The 21,044-nt window shown below is 44.0% G+C and overlaps 1 protein-coding gene and 1 long non-coding RNA gene across 2 annotated transcripts; one reads left to right on the top strand and one right to left on the bottom strand.

Annotated features, from left to right (window-relative positions):
• Positions 1–1,607: 1,607 nt before the first annotated feature.
• Positions 1,608–17,620, top strand: LOC124657371 (prostaglandin reductase-3-like). Its single transcript, XM_047195935.1, has 18 exons — positions 1,608–1,736; positions 2,580–2,753; positions 3,356–3,537; positions 3,973–4,078; positions 4,400–4,476; positions 4,999–5,086; positions 5,507–5,696; positions 6,578–6,704; positions 6,791–6,871; positions 7,240–7,341; positions 7,507–7,602; positions 7,740–7,814; positions 9,245–9,364; positions 9,785–9,913; positions 10,299–10,376; positions 10,843–10,929; positions 17,089–17,175; positions 17,255–17,620. Exons 1-18 carry the CDS (start codon positions 1,682–1,684, stop codon positions 17,303–17,305), a joined length of 1,905 nt encoding a protein of 634 aa, XP_047051891.1. The 5' UTR covers positions 1,608–1,681; the 3' UTR covers positions 17,306–17,620.
• A 296-nt stretch (positions 17,621–17,916) lies between these two features.
• Positions 17,917–20,099, bottom strand: LOC124658286. The gene is made up of 3 exons (XR_006989109.1): positions 19,559–20,099; positions 18,980–19,033; positions 17,917–18,292 (listed from the first exon to the last, which is right to left on the bottom strand). It is a non-coding gene; the product is annotated as an uncharacterized LOC124658286 (long non-coding RNA).
• Positions 20,100–21,044: the final 945 nt, after the last annotated feature.

Genomic DNA, 21,044 nt, shown 5'->3' on the forward strand with positions numbered 1-21,044 from the left:
AATCTTGATGTTATGCCCACCCATCTTCTGCAAAGAACTCGCCTGCTGACAACTTCAAGTTGCGACCACGTCTGATGGTGGCGCGAGGTCGTTGAGCACCATCACGTCGCGACGACGATGGGGCAAGGTGGCGTTAGGGGAGACCTGCGCCATGAGAGAGGGTACCAGCCGTTGTGTCTCGAGTGCCCGTACCAGTACTGGGGCTCTCATCTTCCTCCTCTGGATCCCATCTCGCACGTTCTCTTCTTCCCTATCGATCTCCTTCTCGGCCCTTCATGGTACTCCTGGATCTCATTGGCAGCGGCAAACCAAGGACACTATCAGCGCTCCATTACTGCTAGCTGACAACCGAACGACCACAGAGACATGCGTTGAGCAGAGATGGGGTTGGAGCCGTGGATGCGAAGGCGGTGCGACAGCGAGACCAGGGCGCTGGGAAGATCGAGGGTGCGACAAAGGAAGATGCGAACACGAGAGCATTTACCAGCCAGCGTGCGCTGCTACAAATCGTTGGCTCACCTTAAAATGGGTAAAGATTTGTGATCACTGCACATGCAAGATTTCGGGAGTGACATGCACGGAAAGGAATATTTAATTTGTAGTGTTGATGATACGAATTGATATCACAATTAGCGGCAAAAGTGGAGCAACAACGACTTACCATGAAATATGATCGGACAATGTGTGCTGAATTTTGGGATCTGATTGGACGGCTTGGATGATCCCAATCTCCTTCACCAAACATGTTGTACGACCTACGACCAACTCCAATATAATAGTAAAGATATAATAAGAAAAATATGGTATAAATCATGTATAGATAATCTATTAGGTATGTGCATGTCAAATTTGAACCAAAAATATAAAAATATGTAACCTACACAAAAAATATTAAATTTTACTATTCACAATATAAGAAGTACATTGTGAAGATGGTGTTTTGGATGCTCCCAGTTTTTAAATTTCATTTTAAATACATTTTCAGAATGTTGAAAAGTTCTGACACAAAAAAAGAAAAAAATGGTGCGAAAAAAGATTGTGAACATGACTTTTTTTTTGCCTTTTTCACTCAAGTTACAAAAAATGCCGTTTTTTCGCAAAACTGGAAGTTCCCACGTAGAATGTTGATACGTAAGCACGGAAATTTGTGTTCGATTTTTTTTTTTTGATATTTCAAAATGTTTTTTTTCAGTGGCACCCGACAGATCCACAATATACTTCATTGGCGCCATTGGATCTTCAAAACAGAAGTCTCCCTCCGTCCAACCAAAAGTGGTTCAATTTTATTACAGTATCTAGATATATCTAAATTTTGATAAATTTAAGATACTTTTGATGGGACTCGGAGGGTTAAAACACATTTGGTCAACCTTCTCGGCAGCCGCAGCTAATTCGCGTGTGGCGCCGTTGGATCACCCCATTCGCGTCCGTCCACACTGCTCACGGAGCGTGCGTCACCTTCCAAAATCCAAACCCGATCACCAACAAATCAAATCAAACGGAGCCAAGCCGGCCTTGTCCCCACTCCAAGCTCTCATCTCGGTAGCTCCGCATCCGGCAGCGGCAGGCCGGCCGGCCAACCTCTTCCTACCCGCCCCGCGCCCCTCACCCGCTCGCCTTCTCCCGTCGCGACCCCGCGCCTCAAGCTAGTCACGCGCTCTCTCCGCCCCGCGCCGGCGAGATGGAGCTGAAGCCCGGCATGTCGGTCCTCGTCACCGGCGGCGCCTCCGGCATCGGTAAGGGACGCCCTCCCTCTCCCCTCTTCCCGTCCGCGGGTGGGCGCGCGCCGATTCGCCAAGTTTCCAGCCCTGACGAGCCTCACTGCGGCTCTGCGCGCGTGTATACGTGCGACTGCTTCGGGTTTGACTTGCGAGCTTGATGTGGGAACTGGGTAGGTAGGACTAGGAGTGGGCTAATTACGACGGGTAGTAGTACTCCTACTTTACTTGAACTGGTGGCTGTTCAAACAGCATCGGAAATTAGTTGCCACATTATTGCCCTTGTGCAAATGAACGAGCGTGGGTGACATTCAGTTGTAAATCTCTACTAGTTAATTGTAACAATAGATTAATTGTCCTGTTGACCGGAGCGAAAAGTGGACTATGAACTTGACACCAGCAAAAATAAACTGGGTATGATTTGTGCCCCCACGCTCTACAAGTAACTGAAGATCTTTCTCTACTATATAAAAACTGATAGACATGTACCTTCCATAGTTCTCTAATATATGGTGTCCAATTGTCCATGGAACTGCAATAACGGAGCATATTATCACCTTCTTGTTGCTGAACTTTTGTGTAGTGAAGGATTAAATGTAAATAAGTCCCTGTTCTCTGTTCAGTGCTTTGTAAAGGTTCCCAGTTAAGTGTTTTATGAAATTGTGTCAGCTCTGATCCCTTTATAACATCGGGGGCCCTGTAAGATTAAGCCAGCGCTCGTAAAGTTTGTTCCAGCATAGATGCAAAATACTACAACCACAAGTTCATTCGTTAACAATCTAACCGATTCCGTGCAGCACAATGATTTTAATTGACTGCTTTTAATATATTGACATTTCATCCTGTTCTATTTTTTTCAAGGGAAAGCGCTTTGCCTCGCTTTTGCACAAAAGGGTCTGTTTGTGACTGTGGTCGATTTTTCTGAAGAAAATGGAAGAGAAGTTGCTTCGCTAGTTCAAAAAGAACACAAAAAGTTCCATGGAGATCTCGGTGTACCGCCTGCCATATTCATCAAGTGTGATGTTTCTAATTCAGGTAAGTGTTTTTGAGGTGAAGTAAGCAAGGTTAGTTGATGTTCAACTTTTGGAAACAAGAGTGCATAACACTAGAACTGAACTAATTGAGTGTCAGATCTCAGAAGACTGGCAAAGTACGATAAGCCAACTGTAACTTCAGTTATAGTATACTATAGTAATCAGGCACAAGCATTCTCAATAATATGTAATGCAAGGCAGTACCAATTCCATTACAGAGATCATGTATGTTGGCGTTACATCTAACCTTTTCACCTCTGTACTATCTGAAAATACTGTGAAACAAAGCTAGTAATCCTGCTATATCTCAGAAATGTTCTAACACGTACCTAGGTTTTAATACCTAATGCATCAATATGGTATCTATTTCTTGCATTTGCTTCAATGAAGCATCAACTCTCTTTTAACAGGGCTTTGTTCATTCTTTTCTTTGCTCTAAAACTCAGATCATTTTCTTGTTTTAGTTATAATATTGTGATTGTTGTTGTCACTGGATAAGTGGATAAGTGGATGTAGCAAGGTTTCAACTTTTAAATAAAAGCACAATTTTGCTTGTGCTTCAGGTTTGCCATGATCTTGAAGTTACTCTTATTTAATATGCAGATGATCTTGCTGCTGCTTTTGAGAAACATGTACTCACATATGGTGGACTAGATATCTGCATCAATTGTGCTGGAATTGCCAACATGACATTAGTTTATGATGACATATCTGATGGAATTCGCACATGGAGACATGCCATAAATGTGAACCTTGTTGCTGTTATTGATGGTACTCGCATTGCAGTAAGTCTTATCATTGACTAATGGCTATTAGAATAGAAGTGCCATATTTATTTGTTCAATAACTTGAACTGGTAATCTGTGGTAACACTGATTTTTATGCATGCTCGACATATTAATACAATCCAGAAATTCGCATAGGCTTCATTGTCTGTTCATCCAGTAATTTCAGAGAAAATTAGGTAGTGGATTTCTATTTCTGTGTTCTCATTAATGTTGTTGGAGGGAGTTAAGAGGTAATGGTTTTGTCGTAATGTGGCTTGTCTGTTTTCCTTGGGAGCAAGAAAATGATGACATTTTGAATCAACAGAAGTTATTGGAATATGAATTCTTCATTTGTGCAATAATTCGAATGACTTTCAGTTGTCTAACATGTTACCTTACTTCATGCAAATGCCATATGCACAAAACTTATGGTTGTTTATTGATATTCACCAGAGTCAAACAATGCGATCCCTGAAGAAGCCTGGTGTCATAATTAATATTGGTTCAGCTGCTGGCCTTTATCCCATGTACGCTGATCCCATATATTCTGGGACGAAAGGTTCATACACCACCCCATAAACTCTTCTTCTACTTTTTTTTCTTCTAGGGCAGCAGATTGCAGTGCTGATGGGTGGCCATTTTGAACTCTTAACTATGATTGTTGATTTAGTAGAAAATAATATGTTTGTTAATTGTTTTTCTACATCGTTAAGATACATGCCAGCACAAACTGTACAGAAGTTCACATTTAGTCATATAGAATGTTCAATACTGCTGCCAGCTGCACTTTTCAATCTTAACTTTCTACTCCATTATGTTTTATACTTTTATGATATGTTTGAAGCATCTGTACACTATGCGATAACTTCATTTTTGGCAGGTGGTGTTGTTATGTTTACAAGATCACTTGCTCCATTGAAACGCCATGGTGTCCGTGTCAATGTGCTCTGCCCCGAGGTATTAAACGAGTTGAATGATGTGAATTATTATTATTATTTATTTCTACTGTGTTTGCTCGCTGTAGTAGTTTAGCTGTGGCTTTTGTCCTAATGTTGTGAGAGTCTGCTAATAGGTTTGATAGTCTGTCAAGTTAACTTGAGAACGGAACACCATACTGCCATATTTTCTCCAAAAAGTCACCAGATTGACCAGATAGTGTGATCACTGGTTCTCAAATACCAGCGGCGGATATCTTTTTAGGGACACCATGCACACATGAAAGACTGGTTTATAGATGTATTTGAGCTAAATTGCAAAATCAACTGAACAGGCCAAATGCCCAAATTAATCGGTAATTTGATCTTAGAAAAAAAAGATTTCGCAATTTGATGCGATTTGCAGGGATTTGAGTATACTTTGGAATGCATGTTCTTATTTGAGACAGATTGGCATGTCTTTCATTAGTCACTATCAATAACTGGAAGGTACAAATGCAATTATGATCTTTTGTATGTGTTATTTGTGGGCTTGTGTATGCAGTTTGTTCAAACTAACATGGCTGAGCAAATAAATCGGAAAATAGTAGATGCAACTGGTGGTTTTCTGAAGATGGAGGAAATTATTGATGGTATATCATCTCTCATCTTTTAAAGCTGTAATTAAGTTTGTTGCCGACCTTCAGTTTCTTTACTGTAATTTATGTATCACGATTACTGCAGGTTACTTTTGGGTATTTGATGAATTGTTTGAGTGTTTATTTGATATGGGTTGTTTTAAATGGTAAAAAAATAACATGGAAAATTTCCCACATGTATTGTGTGTAAAACATGAGTTTATTATTACAAATTGAATAATTACATGTTCACTTGGTTCGTCAAAGTTGAAAATTTTAGTTCTAGGTCCTTCATTTTGTATGAGTGATGGCAGGCCATAACTTAGTCCACAGAGATGGTTGACATAGCAGTAGAAACCTACCATCTCTTGCATATGATGTTTACTCTCTTTCTCTTTTAATGTTATCTGAAAAGGACCCTTTATGTTTCGGTAGGTGCATTTGAACTTATACAAGATGAGAGCAAGGCTGGCGCTTGCCTTTGGATAACTAAACGAAGAGGGCAAGAATACTGGCCAACATCTGAGGAACAAAGAAAATATCTGTTGAAGTATACCAAGTCAAAAAGAACAGTAACAAACAATGTATTCCCTAGCATCCAAACACCTGAATTTTTTGAGAAGATGTAAGTAATCCTGCAGCCCTGCTATTTTTATATTTTTATATTTCTAAGCACTTATGTAACTTTTCGAGTACAGAACAACTTCCTACTCCCAAAAGCTTTATTAGTTCTTTCTGGTACGAACCCTTCCTAAAATGGTTGAAATCACTGATTCAATCCCTTAAACTGAAGTTGCATAACTTCTAGGCACATCATCTTCATAGCGCTACAGTATACTCTTAAACAAAGAATGTGTGTATACACCTGCAGACATATTTACTGTGCCTCCGTAGTCTGTATTCTCTAGAGAAGTACTTTAGATTATTGTACTGTAAGAACTATTTTGCTATTTCCATGCACGGATTGTGGGTTGAAGTCAAATCTCTTATATTTTTTGTTTCTGTTCTGGTGCTGTTTCCCAAGTTCGTTAATTCTCGGTACTTGCATTTGTTAGTGTAGCTGACCAATAGCTGAGCTTTGACTGTATGCTACTTCCATTTGTCATATTGGAGTGTTCAAGCTTTCTTGATTGATGACACGAAGAAAATACCCTCAATTTTTTTTTGTCTTGAAACACTCTCTCCAATTGTGCAGTAGTACTAATCTGTTACATGTAATAATGGATAGTTGGAAGGTGATCTTGATTACACTATCAGAATTTCCACGAAAAGCTGTTTCTTACAAGTTATATGAATGCTGGTTTCTGAAATCTATGTTGTAAGTCATGTGTGATTATCCAGACATTTTTTAACACTATATGAGATCTCAACACTATATTGCTTGTCAGTCAAGTTTCCCACACAAAATTCCCCTAATAGGAATATTGTGCAAGTTAGTTTCACGTACTGAAAATTCTTGGCGACATTCGCTTTGATTTATTGATGCTTGTCTCCATGATTTTGTAGAGTTGTTCACACTCTCAGCCATAATTTCCGCAATGCTACAAGACTTGATCATGTGCGATTGAGATTGCCCATTGAACCACAAAATGTGCTTGTTAAAATAATATACGCTGGTGTAAATGCTAGTGATGTAAGTCCTTGGATTTGTGTTTCCTAATTCCTTTTCTTTGATTCCCTGTGGACTAACTTTTGGAAGCTTTTATTGGTGTCTTGCAGGTAAACTACAGCTCTGGGCGCTATTTCAGTGGTAGTGCTAAAGAAACTGCTGCACGCCTTCCATTTGATGCTGGTTTTGAGGTGATCGACGTTCTTACATGCTATGTTAATGCCATACTCAATTTTGAATACTTCTTAACATGTTGTTCTGTCAAAATTTCTGGTAACACAGCATATGTTTTCATCTTTTGATTCGTAAATTTGATGGGACATAGATATGATATAAAAAACAGGCTATTTTTTAAAGAAGATTTTGTTGCTCTTCAGGCCTCTCAATAAATTGGCTATTAAACTCTAAATGGATTGTCCATACATCTGTATCCTCAACATACTGAAACAATAGCTATTCGCACAAGCTAAATTTTTAAACCAATGGTGGGGAAATATTGATTTTTATTTGTGTATTAAGAGTTCACAATCTTTTTTCATGAGAATTGTAATATATCCAGGCTGTCGGAATCGTTGCTTCTGTTGGAGATGCAGTGAGGCATATCAAAGTTGGCAGTCCTGTGGCCCTTATGACTTTTGGGAGCTATGCTGAATTTACCATGGTACTGCGATCTACATCCACGTCCATTTGTTACACAATAAATTATCAACTAACCCTTGTCATCCTTTCAGTGAAACCATCTTCAACCTTTTTAGCTTTTAGTTCTACATATTATTACTTCTGTTTGTGAGTTACAGTTTCTGTCTTTACATCTTCCTGATGAAAGGTTCCAGCCAAACATCTTCTTCCAGTGCCAAGACCAGATCCTGAGGTCGTTGCTATGCTAACGTCAGGATTGACTGCTTCAATTTCTCTTGAAAAGGTTATCTTGATACACAGTTCTTTTCTGATTGTATACCATGTGGCTTTAACCTCATATTTGCTGAACTAAATCTAAGTTCAGCTCTAGAATGTATCTCCCTTCCTGTTCTGATCTAAGTTGATTTCTGTTGCCTTTAGGCAGGTCAAATGACATCTGGGCAAGTTGTTTTAGTTACAGCAGCTGCTGGTGGAACAGGACAGTTTGCTGTTCAGGTTAGCTGATGCTATTTTCATACTGTTAATATGAGTATATGACTTCTATTGTTTGATTTATTGCTCAATTGCTCATCTATCTCAACATTTGATCTATGACGAATAAATACGATGATTGAATTTGCTGCATGAAACTTGCACAGGATAACTATTTTATGCAGCTGGAACATCTATACTTGCCTGCATAGTTAACTACCATTTGGGGCCATGTTTTGGTCAATCATTCCTTATGATATTTCTAGGATTTTTTTCTCAAATATGTGTGGAAATGGGTCATTTTCATTAAGAAAGTGCTTAGATAGTGCGAGCCGCCAATATTTACAAGGATATGCCAAGAACACTGCACCCCCCACAGCGAGGACATCAAAAAGGGAAAAGAAAAAGAAAAAGAAAACACGACCATCCTCACTAAAAGACCTACAGGAGACAAAAGACCTCCTAGGAAAAACAAACTGCCTATGCAAGTAGATCTCCAGCCAGCCCAGGATCAAAGCATTGAGGAGATGCTGCCAATCCTCAAACTGCAAAGACACAAGACTGGTGTTGCCCAACCTCCAGCCAAGGATGGTGAAGAAGCGCAGCACTGGACCTCAAGATTGCTTGATGGCAGTTGTCTGGCACCTCAAAATATGACCATGACTCCAGGATTGCCCCAGCCAACTCCCAACATTGTGCCTAAGGAGGATCTGAAAGCAGACCAACACGCAGAGACCGCCTCCTCGCGCAGCCTCCACAAGTTAACAAGACGGCCATCAGCTAAGAAGTGGCTGAGAGGGGCATAGAACGGGAAGCAACTTGCTGAGGTTGCTCACCACCGCAAAGAGATCACCATGCCATTGCTGACAAAAACAGTGGAAGCACCCGTCGGATCACCACTCATATGGCGGCGCCATCCAGCGTAGTCAGTTATGCCGGAAGTCCACCACCACCAAGCAGCCACTGGCAGCCACCACGGCCAGAGCACACCGGCACCAGATCAGGTGAAGACCAGATCTAGAAAACTGGTGCCAGCAACCCAACCACACCATGCCTCCATCAGCCGTGCTGCTTCTAGGGGCTCGTCACAGGGAGCAGCCATCGAGCAAGAGGGAGCTGAGCGGCCGTCACAGTCGGAACTCACCGCCTCTGGGAGAACACTGTGGGGGAAGCTGCGATGCCAGGAGACCCCACATTGACCACCTGTCAGGGAAAGCCCCATCCATGGCAGCAGCCAGCGGTGATGGTGGCACAGGAAGTCGCCCATTGCGAGGCATACAGCATTTGTTCTTTTTTTCCGGGAGCATTTTCAGAATGTTGACTTCTCATTTATAGGAATTCACAATGTTCTCTCTTGTGTCGATGTGTTATTATTTTTGAAAAGTAACTGTTGTTGAATTTTTTTACTGAACCATATCCTTACGTTCTGAATGTTTTTTCTGTCAATTCTCTAGCTCGCAAAACTAGCAGGCAACAAGGTTGTTGCCACATGCGGTGGTGAAAGTAAAGCTGCACTTCTGGCTTCCTTAGGAGTTGACCGAGTTATCAACTACCAAAATGAAAAGATCAAAGAAGTGAGCTTTCTTCTGGCTCTACATTTGCATCAAATGCAATTTGAATAATTTGTCATCTGTGTGTTACGTGTTTACTTTATCTCCTTATCTGGTACACTAACAAAAGTGTGCCAGATATATTTTCTAGCCCATCTACCCTTTGTATCCTACCTCAACACACCAGGATAGATCATTCCAAGAAATATAATTCTTACATATGTGCAACCTTTCACGTGCCGCCGATGATGCAGAATATTGGTCAGGAATGCTTGAATTACATGTATGCTGTAATATCTCCACAGAGAATGTCTAGAATAACTAGTATGGTGAAGGAATGATCAGTTTGAACCTTCAAGCGGCCATAATTTATTTATAACTTTCCCTTATTTATTCTTCACACTATGTTCAGTAATTTCTGATTGTTTGAATGCTTGATTCCAGGTTCTTAAAAAAGAGTTTCCAAGAGGTGTAGATATCATATATGAATCTGTAGGTGGGGAAATGTTTGATCTGTGCCTGAATGCACTTGCAGTTCATGGACATCTTGTTGTAATTGGTATGATCTCTCAGGTAAGATCGTCAGCCTATGATATTTTTTTGAATTGTACTATGTGCTGTTAATATGGAAATATTGGTGGAAAGCTTATCTGCACAGCACAGGCCATTGGTCACTAGAGCTGCAGTTGCTTTATGAATTTTTTGATTCATTTAGTTGAGTGAAGAAGCGCTAATATAATTTGGCCATCATCTTTCTGCATCTAAAATTGATCTGGGAGTGTACCTAGGAAAATCGTTGATCTATCATAGTTTTTATAAACCATGTAATCTGAATTAGTATCAGCTATTCCATGTACCTTTTCTTAGTATCATATCCCATGTACCTTTTCTATTAGAATATCATGCCTTATGGCTGAACTGGTACCAAATGATAGTGAACAATCTTTGATGTTTTCAGTATCAAGGAGAGGTTGGATGGAAGCCTAAGAATTACACTGGACTATGTGAGAAGATTCTTGCTAAAAGCCAAACTGTGGTACGTGTATGCAGAAGAACACCTGAACTTCTTAGTTCCATGTACTGTATTCATTATTCATTAAGTAAATTGACCAGGAAATCTGTGATACTAAGAAATTTGATACTGAAATTTGGATTCTCATAGATCCATATCATCAACTAAATTTCACCAGTCGGATCTGATTTCAAAGAAAGAATACCATCTGTTTTTTGAATTCATGTGCTATATGGTAGTTCCCTCAGTAATGTGTCGGGCATCCTATTGGCAAAAGTTTATGTTCATTTAGCCCATCGGAAATATCAGAGCAAGCATGGTATTGAGTCTGTTTTTTTGGCTAGTACATTCGAACTTATGGAATCTGTAGCTATGAATGGAATCTTGATCAAGGTTTAGTAGCGAATACCAAACCTTTATATGTTCTCTTTGGAACTTTGAGCTCCATCTCTTTTTAAAAAACTATGAACTCCTTCCTTTCCGATTTCAGGCTGGATTTTTCCTGGTTCAGCATGCTCACCTGTGGCAAGATCATCTTGACAAACTATTTGAATTGTATGCCTCTGGAAAGCTGAAGGTATGTTTCACCATATATGTTTGCTATTTGCTACTTGTTTTATAGTAGTTGAGAAATAATTGTGGGTGCTTGGAACTTCGGATGCCTACCCTAATTCACCCAGCCAGTTATTGGTCACGATTGAAGTATGTGCACGAGTCAAACAATTGCCAAAATGCGAGGAAGCAAAGGTTGTGTCACGGGTTGGGGGTAGATTGGATCGAAGGTTGTAGTTGTGATCGGTTGGAGGCTTAGGGCGATAGTCCCGTCGACCTATGATCGGAGGAGGTGAGGAGGGGCGCCGGGGCGCAGGAGCAAGAGTTGAGAGATTGGATTAATTTCTGCTTGCTTTATTACTCAACGTGGGATGTACTTATATAGTCCAGTTACAACTTATAGTCTAAGAAACAAACTCTAATTATTTGGAAGTAGTAGGAGAACCTTCTACGGGACAAAACCTTTCCACTTTCCAAAACCTGACACTAATAAAGGGAAGCAAGCAATACGTATCTAAATTCTAAACTCCTGGTGCATCACGTCTTGGAGCTAGAACCTGTGGGTCTGGTGCAGACTTCCTCCTTCGCTGAAACATCTTACCCCACATGACATCTCCCCCTCCATTCTGAAACAGCTTGTCCTCAAGCTGGAAGCCTGGATACCGGTGGCGGAAGGCTGTGACATCTTCCCATGAGGCTGCAGACGCTGGTTGTCCTTCCCATTGAATGAGTACCTGCTGCACACCGCGAGCAATCCGTGCACGCAATGCCTGTACCGGAGTCGGGTGAACTCGACCCTGAAATAGTGGAGGAAGCATCGGGGAACCTTCAGGAAGCGGACCATGGTACTTCTTGAGGACTCCAACATGAAACACATTATGAATACGGGCTTGAGGCGGTAACTCCAGTTGATATGCAACCGAATCAATTTGAGCGAGGACTTTGAAAGGCCCATAATACTTGGGTGCCAATTTTCCTTTCGCTCCTGCTCCCAAGAATGCCGCTGGCCGGTGCTGCAGACGGAGCCAAGCCCACTCTCCCACGTCGAAGGAAAGAGTCCTATGCTTGACATCATAGAAGTGCTTGTACTTCTGAGCTGCTTGAAGGAGACGCTCACGGACGTCCAGCAAGAATTGGTCTCTGTCAAGAACTTGTTGTTCCACCGCCTGATTACGAATCTCGCCCGGAGTATAGTCACGAAGAGACGGGGGATCACGGCCATAAACAACCCGAAAAGGGGTGTCCTTCAGTGCTGAATGATATGAGGTGTTGTAGCAATACTCTGCCCATGGTAACCAATGGAGCCACTGTCGTGGTCGATCCCCAGTGATGCATCGGAGGTACATAGTGATGACCTTATTTACTGCCTCGGATTGGCCATCTGATTGTGGATGGAAAGCGGAACTCATATGTAATCGTGTACCCGCAGCCGCAAACAAGGCCTTCCAAAATCCTGAAGTGAATACCACATCTCTGTCTGACACGATGGATGTAGGAAAACCATGGAGAAGGACGATGTTGGAGAAAAATGCCTTGGGACTCAGCAGTATATGGATGTGCCAAAGGAATAAAGTGTGCGTACTTGGAAAAACGATCTACCACTGTAAGGATAACACTTTTACCGCCCACCTTCGGCAATGCCTCAATGAAATCCATGGAAATGTCTTCCCAGACACGAGATGGTACTGTCAAGGGTTGTAACAGGCCAGCCGGATGAAGCTGCTCCGTCTTATTGGGTTGACAAACTGTACAAGCACGTATGTACTGCTGTAGAGCTGCTCGTGCTTGAGGCAAATGGAAATCCCGGCGGAGTCGATGCAACGATTTTTGTATGCCTTCATGGCCATCATCGTGGGCCACCGCCAAGACCTCTGCTACGAGCTGTGATGCAGGAGGCACATAAGCCCGCTGCTGAAAAGTAACAATGCCATCGACAAGTGCCCAGGGCTGGCCCAACTCGCGGATTCCAGCTGTTCCCGAAATGTGACCAGCGCCGGGTCCGTGTGTGTGGCCTGACGAAGAGCTTCAAAGAGATCAAAAGAAGTCCCCGTGATGGCGCACACATGTCCTGCAGGAACATCACGGCAAGAGAGAGCATCCGCGACATTGTTTTGGCGGCCTGGTTTATATTCCACGGTAAAATCAAAGCCTAAAAGCTTGCCTACCCAATGATGCTGCGGAATTGTGGCAAGGCGTTGGTCCAGCAAAAACTTGAGGCTGTAATGATCCGTTTTGACGACAAAGGCGCGCCCCCGGAGATATGGCCGCCAATGACGCACGGCTTGAACCGGACCAATAAGTTCCCGCTCATACGCGGCTAGAGAGGCATGCCTCGGAGCTATGGTTTTATCGAAATAGGCAATTGGCCCTCCTCGATGCGGCACGGCACCGAATCCGGATCCCGAGGCATCACACTCCACAATAAACGAACCGAAAAATCTGGCAACCGTAGCACGGTGTAGTAGTAAGTGCACCCTTAAGAGCTTCGAACGCGGCTGCCGCTTGATCGATCCAAAGAAACCCATCTTTCTTGAGTAGGGTCTGTGAGCGGGGCGGCAATGGTGCCGAAACCCTTGATGAACTTGCGGTAGTAACCGGCCAAACCCAAGAATCCGCGTACGGCTCGGACGATGCGTGGCACCGGCCAATCCACCACTGCAAGGACCTTATCACCATCCATGGCAACCCCTTCTACTGAGATGACGTGTCCAAGGTAAGCCATGGATTCTTCGCCAAACGAGCACTTGGAGCGTTTAAGGAAGAGCTTGTGTGTGCGCATAGCTCCCAAGACGAGCTTGACATGACGAAGATGGTCCGACCAAGATGAGCTGTAAATCAAAATATCATCAAAGAAAACCAGCACAAAACGACGAAGGAAAGGCCTGAGTACGTCATTCATGAGCGCTTGGAACGTCGCGGGTGCATTGGTCAAACCAAACGCCATGACCACAAACTCAAATAGATCCTCATGAGTGCGAAATGCCGTCTTGTGAATATCTTCAGGAGCCATCCGAACTTGGTGGTAGCCCGAGCGGAGATCCAGCTTGGTGAAAAAACGGGCTCCTTTCAACTCATCGAGCAGCTCATCAACGACCGGGATCGGAAACTTGTCCTTGATGGTGACCGAGGTTGAGTCCACGATAGTCAATGCAAAAACGCCATGTGCCATCATGCTTTCGGACGAGGAGCACGGGTGACGAGAACGCCGACGAGCTACCGCGAATAAGGCCCCGAGCAAGCATCTCAGCACATTGTCGCTCTAGTTCATCCTTCTGAATAGTCGGGTACCGGTAAGGCCGTATGGCCACAGGCTGAGTCCCCGGTATAAGGTGAATATGATGGTCATGGGCTCGTGGCGGCGGAAGACCCTGGGGGTCGGCGAAGATGTCCGAGAACGCGGCAAGGAGGCTGTCTAGGAGGTCCTTGCCATCGCAGACATGTACGTGGGCCGGCCGTTCCCGGTGAACTAAGACCTGTCCACTCCACTTGGTGGTCCATGTGCCAAAACGACATCCACTGAGCCGAGAAATCCCACAGTATTGGCCCTAGGGTTTTGAGGAAACGTGTGCCGAGAACAACATCAAATCCGCCCAGAGGTATGGCATGCAAGTCGACAATGAAGCTCTCCTTGCCAATTGTGATAGCAGCATGTTTGAGGAGCCCACGGCAAGTGACTCGATCACCATTAGCAACGGTGACCCCGAGGCGCCGATCGGAGGAGAAGGGCACTCCCACGACGGTGGCCAGCTCCTCGTGGATGAAGTTGTGCGTGCTGCCAGAGTCAAGCCAGGCGACAAGATCACGATCCCCAACACGAAGCGAAACCTGCATGGTGTCGGCCGGTGGGAATTCTCGTGACGAGCAAGGAGCGAAATTTTGGCCTCTTGGGCATCCGTGACGAGCTCCTCATCGTCGGCTGATCTGGATGTAGAAAAGCCGTTTGCGGCGATGGCCCCGAACGAACTTCTCATCACAATTGAAACGAGAGGCCTTTCGCGCGCCGGTCATCCATCTCAGCAGGTGTTAGTTTTTTGAAAACGAGTGCTGGCTGTGAACCGGAGGACTCCTGGACTGCTGCACTAGGGCTGGTCACAGACCGTGGTGGGCGGCTCGACCGAGCGGCAGCTGAGGCTCCACTGACGGTATTCAGGTGCTCGAAGGAGATTGCCAAGTCCATAGCAGCATCCAGCGTGGCCGGTTTAAGCATCTCGACTTGCGTCTTCATGGGCTCGCCCAGGTTATTCGTGAAGATATCCCGTTCCTCGGCATCAGAAATTGGATGCACCTGAGAGAGATTCTCGAGAAAACGCTTGGAGTATTCCGCCACCGTGCTAGAGCGGCGCGTCGAGATCAGCTCGCCAAAGGGGTTGGCGCGTGTCGGCGGTCCGAAGTGGTTGGAGATGAGAGTCTGGAACTCTCCCCAAGACGGCCGCTGGCCCAATTTTGCCTCGAGGTGGCCATACCATAAGGCAGCGACGTCGGTGAGGTGGTAGGAGGCGAGCCACGTCTTATCGGAATCCTGTGTCCGCTGACCAACGAAGAACAGGTTGCAGCATGTCAACCATGGATGTGGGTCGCTTGCCCCGTCAAAGAGGAGTCGCGGTGCACGACCGGATGGATCGGACACGGCAGCCAAGTCCCCGGCTCTGGATGCAGCCGCAGGTGGCGGCATGAGCCCGAGGCCACCAAGTTGAGGTGTGCCCTTCCCTTCAAGCCGGAGGAGGGCCAGATTCTGCGCGCGCTGTTGCTGGGACGTATCAGCGAGCTGGCCCTGGAGCTTTTGGAGCGTCTCAGCGATGGTCTTGAGGGTGGCGCGGTCCTCGGCGCGTTCAGCCCTCGCGGTTTGATTTTCATCGGAGAGGCTGGTGAGAGTCGCGACCACGGCGTCATGGTCCTCCTGCTGTTTGGTGGCGAGTTCTTCTAGGGTTTGCGGAAGGGGCGGAGCGGACATGGCAGCCGCCGGGATCGAAGATGAATCTGATACCAAGTTGTCACGGGTTGGGGGTAGATTGGATCGAAGGTTGTAGTTGTGATCGGTTGGAGGCTTAGGGCGATAGTCCCGTCGACCTATGATCGGAGAAGGAGGTGAGGAGGGGCGCCGGGGCGCAGGAGCAAGAGTTGAGAGATTGGATTAATTTCTGCTTGCTTTATTACTCAACGTGGGGTGGACTTATATAGTCCAGTTACAACTTGTAGTCTAAGAAACAAACTCTAATTATTTGGAAGTAGTAGGAGAACCTTCTACGGGACAAAACCTTTCCACTTTCCAAAACCTGGCACTAATAAAGGGAAGCAAGCAATACGTATCTAAATTCTAAACTCCCGGTGCATCACGTCTTGGAGCTAGAACCTGTGGGTCTGGTGCAGACTTCCTCCTTCGCTGAAACATCTAAACATCTTACCCCACATGACAGGTTGCTGGTCCAGCATGTTATAAAGAGAGAAGTGGTAGATTACCTTACCAAGATTTTTGTGACCAAATTTTCCACCAATGGTTCGCTGGGCTTGTAACCAAATGTTCCTTCAGTTAACAGGGCAAAAATCTCACCGATCTATGCAGAGCATTAAACCATATCTTATCTTTTACCATCGCGTGCTACTCTTCGTATAGTCTACACGTGAAAATATTTATGCACAATATCATTTTTAAACAAGGAGGAAATCACAGGGTAGCCTACCCGAACTTGCTTGGGAAAAAGGATTTGGTGTTGTTGTTGTTGTTGGGGGAAGCACAGGGCCCCTCAATTTATCTGAGCTGAGAACCACTATAAACTAGCACCAGCCTGTTCTTCCCTAATGAGGAGTTCATTGTGGACTAGTTCATTCTTATTGTATCATAATAAACAAACCATGCCCCTACGTAATACTTAGCAAAGAAATATCAAGAAAAGTTCCTTTCTGCACATTAAAATTGTTGTCATTGCTCCTCTGCTATTTGCTACCTAGTTTCTCCTCATTTCTTTATTATTTAGTTTATTTTATATTCACATGAAGAAAAATGATATTGTGTCTCATTTCCTACTTAGCTTCCCATTAGGCCATTAGATTATCCTAGCATGGGAATAGCTATTTTTCATATTATCTCTCCCCAGATCCATGAACGACCCATTGATTCACCGGATAATATTAAACATGTGTGCGACTAGTTCTAACTTAGCTTTACCTGTCACACCACATACAACAGGTGTCCCTTGACCCTAAGAAATTCATGGGTGTTGCTTCCGCGGTGGATGCGGTAGAGTATCTTCATTCTGGCAAGAGTGTTGGCAAGGTACTACAATCTCTATATGGCAGACTCATTCTCCTCTACTCTAATGCAGCTCACAAATTTTCATGTGCTATCTTCTCAGGTCGTTGTCTGCATTGACCCAGCATACAGCCAGACGCTTGCTAAGCTGTAGTCTGTACTTCTGCAGACATGAGATGCATCGTCTTTCATCGTCACGAAGTATGACACGGCGAATGTAACATATGAAAAATGCACACATTATAGCCTTATAGGTGCACATACAGCATACAATGTTGAGCTGAGAAACTGAGTAATTGCATAAAACCACCATGTAGCTCAGTTATCTGATTAGCTAGCTTGCAGTAGACAGTACCATATCAGAGGGCAAGCCTTCTACTATAGAATTTAAATAAGTTTGTAGTCCCGCAAACTAGAATTCTGTATAAATAAATTACTCCGTCCTTTATGTTCAGTGCCAAACTTAGTACTCCCTCCGTTCAGAAATGTAAGACGTTTTAGCTTTTTTCCGACCAGGTGAAAAACGTGCAAAATTACATCGCTGCCCCTGTCTAAATCTGAATCGCGATCTCGTCTTCGTCTTCCAGCTCCGCCCCGAGCGTCTTCTTCTTCCAGATCCGCGCATACCTAGCGACTCCTCCGTCCCAACACCTCCGCCCCAATCATCCAGAGCCCCAGGTCGCCTGATCGTCCAGGCACTCGATCAGCACTCGATCACCAGCTAGCGCCCGAGGTCTCCCAGGCCAGAGTGGATGGGCAGGAGCAGGGAACGGTGGAGGCGGGGGTGAGGGCATGGGCCCTCGACGGCAGCGGGGAACGGGCGGTGGCGCCGGTGGCGGTGGCGGTAGCCTTGCTGTGATTCTCCGTTTCTCCTCCGGTCCTGCAACACTGGTGACCCACCGCATTAATATGGTACTCCAGACTCACCGGCTTCTCCTCGCCACACCAGCAGCAATTTCTCCACTGCCCATCAGCAGCAACTTCTCTCCTGCCCATCAGCAGGAGCAGCTTCTCCTCTGGCCCATCAGTAGCAGCTTGTCCTCGGCCCCAACAGTTCTCCGGTGCCCCAACATTAATTTGTCAGAAGAAATGGTCCTGCCAGACCTCAACTGTGCTCCTCTGGAAGAAGAAAATGGCCCTCCTAAAGAACACAATGGGAACATACCTAAAGACAATGAATATATGTATTGTGCAGCCTAAATTGTGACCACAACTGTAATTGTGCAGCCTAATTCAACACTACTAGTAACTTCTCGAGGACTTCCATGGTCATGATAACAAGCAATGCAAGTTTCAGCATTGTTAACAAGCAGTTTACTCCACTTCATGAACCCAAATAAGTTTAAATTCAGTGACATGTCCTGTTTCCATGACTTAAATTTGATGAGAGACACTGAATCCAAATCAGTTTAAACTTCAGTTTAGCCTCCAAGATTGTACCTTGTTCAGGATAAATCCAAATCAGTTGAAATTTCCTTGTTCACCAGTTCATTTTGAGTTGATTGCAACTAACAAACCAAGTGGTAGCAGCAAATTAAACGAAAACATTTCATTACTTCTAGCAAAAACAGTGCAATTAGTTCAGTGTCGAGTCAATCAAATAGGGAATAGAAATAATTTATCTGCATATCACTTGATTACTTCTACCACAAACAGTTAAAATCAGTAAGCCGTCATATATGATAAAGACGGATTTGTTGCATGACTACATGGTTGACAAGCACACTGTAGGAGAGTGCATGATTTAAACCTATTAACAAGTTCACATAGATCCCATCTCTAAAAGTACTGAAATTATAAAGAAGGATTTCACTGAGTTGGCATTTACCACATCCAATTCTGGCTCCTGCACTTACTGTTGAGTTCATGTCCAATTGTCCACCTCCAACATATCAAATGAACTTTGTCAGGGGCAAACAAGGTAAATGCACATTCAAAGTGCAGCAGAGCATATGTAAGCTTGGAAAGAGTACAGTGGGAACCATTTGATCCAACATTGCATGCATCATACTAGTTTTACAAAGATCAAAGAGTACAAAAACGACGTCAAATATACAAGAAAATCAACCATGTAGTATGACATGCATACAACAACCCACACAACTTCCACAATAAGGCAGTAGACCATGAACTACTCCTGTGAAGAACAACTGTGTCTCTCCTGTGAGTGTTGAAGATTTCATCTTGTGGGGCATGGGAAAGCTAGATAATTACAGTTCACATACATAATTATTCTTCATCTGGATACTAAGTCTAATACAGTCAGACAAGTCAGACATATGAAATCACACACTGCAGATGCTCAAATTAGCAAGGCATGTGACACAGTGATATTGAAAACAACTTTGCATAATGCATTTCAGACTAAAAAACTTTGAGAAACAGTAAAAGTAAGGATGGAACGTACATTGTTTGCATGGGATCTAGCCCCTGCAATTCCATTTGCTTCTTCTACAACAGCACTACCAGCTGAAGGTGATGAAACATCATCTCCAGCCTCTTTTTTCTCCTAAAAAAAAGAAATATTGATGCTTACTGAGTATTGACTGGATTTATTTTCCGAAACTTAAAGGTTGGCTAGGATCCTATATCTGAAAGAGTGACCTAATTTGAGAGTGTAAGAGTAAATAGTACTAGCACCAAATCAAGTTTCAGAAAAGTTCTTACAGATGATTTGTGTGATCAGTGCCAAATTATGAGGAACTATGATAGGTGACCAGAGCGAATTGGCCTCAAATTTTTTTGCAGCAGATGAAGCACTAAAAACAACAGTACTGATTTCTGCATTCAAGGTATGGTACAGTACTACAACTAAAGTAGCAACACTAAGTTGTGCATCCTGAATTATTTAGCAAATGGATCATGCTTGACGATGTAGTCGATCACTAGTATAAGCATTTAACCAAAATTTTAACTGTACCGGAGGCGGAGGACGTTGTGGTGCCAGAATCGGGTGACAGCGCGCCCCTGGGCCTCAAAGTCCTTGAGCTTGTCGGTGCCGCCACTAGCCGATGTGCCAGACGTACATGAGATGAAACAACGTGTTCAAGCAAATCAAGCAAGCAAAATTTAGTTATGGGACATGTATCTATGTGAGGCTCAGCTCGATTAGGAAGAAGGACAGGAGCTCCAGCTGATGATTTAAAATATGGCACACGTCACTGGTGTGAACATACATCTTCAGCAGAGTATGTAACCTAGGTAATTCAGACATTCATAATCAGACTGGTCGCATGCAAGATTCATAGGTTTGGCCGAACTTTGAGCAGCAACGAAACAACTTGTTGGTGATTTCGGTTTTCAGCTACGGTTTTCGGCCCACATTTGTAGTTTCCGGTGGTTCGTTTGCCTGGATGGATAAAGGAAGCAACAGCTGATAGCTAAGTAAGCGTTGAGCTAGAGCTCCCATCTTCTTTTGGGGTACTTAAACAGAGTACTGATATTATGAGGGAATTTAATCCTTAAACGGCTTTGATGCTCGGCCTCTACATATATGCAGTCAGTGACAATTAAGACAGGATTTTCTAGTTGAAGGTGGGCAGTTCCCTTCGTCTGCTCTTCCCAAACTCCTGATGCCTCTCCTTGAGTCACCGCCAAGCCTTTCCTCCTTAATCCCTAGCTTCAGTTAAACACTCACTTGACTCGCTCCCGCCTCGTCTATTCATTGTTGGTGGACTTCGATCTGGAACCAACGCAGCTGGACCAAAAATGAAGGGAAGAGGAGTGAGAGATCTTACATTTTTATCGTGAATTTACAGACCGAGGAACTTTTATAATCTTCCGTGTCGGCTGAGCAATGTTGATGCATCAGACACGGAGGAAAAACTGACAGAGCTGTAGAGCACCGCAGCCGGTCTGCAGCAACAACCCTGCAGAAACTGGCAAATACAACC

Source organism: Lolium rigidum, chromosome 5, assembly GCF_022539505.1.
Source record: "Lolium rigidum isolate FL_2022 chromosome 5, APGP_CSIRO_Lrig_0.1, whole genome shotgun sequence".
Taxonomy (NCBI): Eukaryota; Viridiplantae; Streptophyta; class Magnoliopsida; order Poales; family Poaceae; genus Lolium; species Lolium rigidum.

Coding starts and splice junctions, on each gene's coding strand:
- LOC124657371 (XM_047195935.1), top strand. CDS start 1,682: ATGGAGCTGAAGCCCGGCATGTCGGTCCTCGTCACCGGCGGCGCCTCC. Junction 4,477..4,998: donor TCAATGTGCTCTGCCCCGAG/GTATTAAACGAG, acceptor TTGTGTATGCAG/TTTGTTCAAACTAACATGGC. Junction 17,176..17,254: donor CTGGCAAGAGTGTTGGCAAG/GTACTACAATCT, acceptor CTATCTTCTCAG/GTCGTTGTCTGCATTGACCC.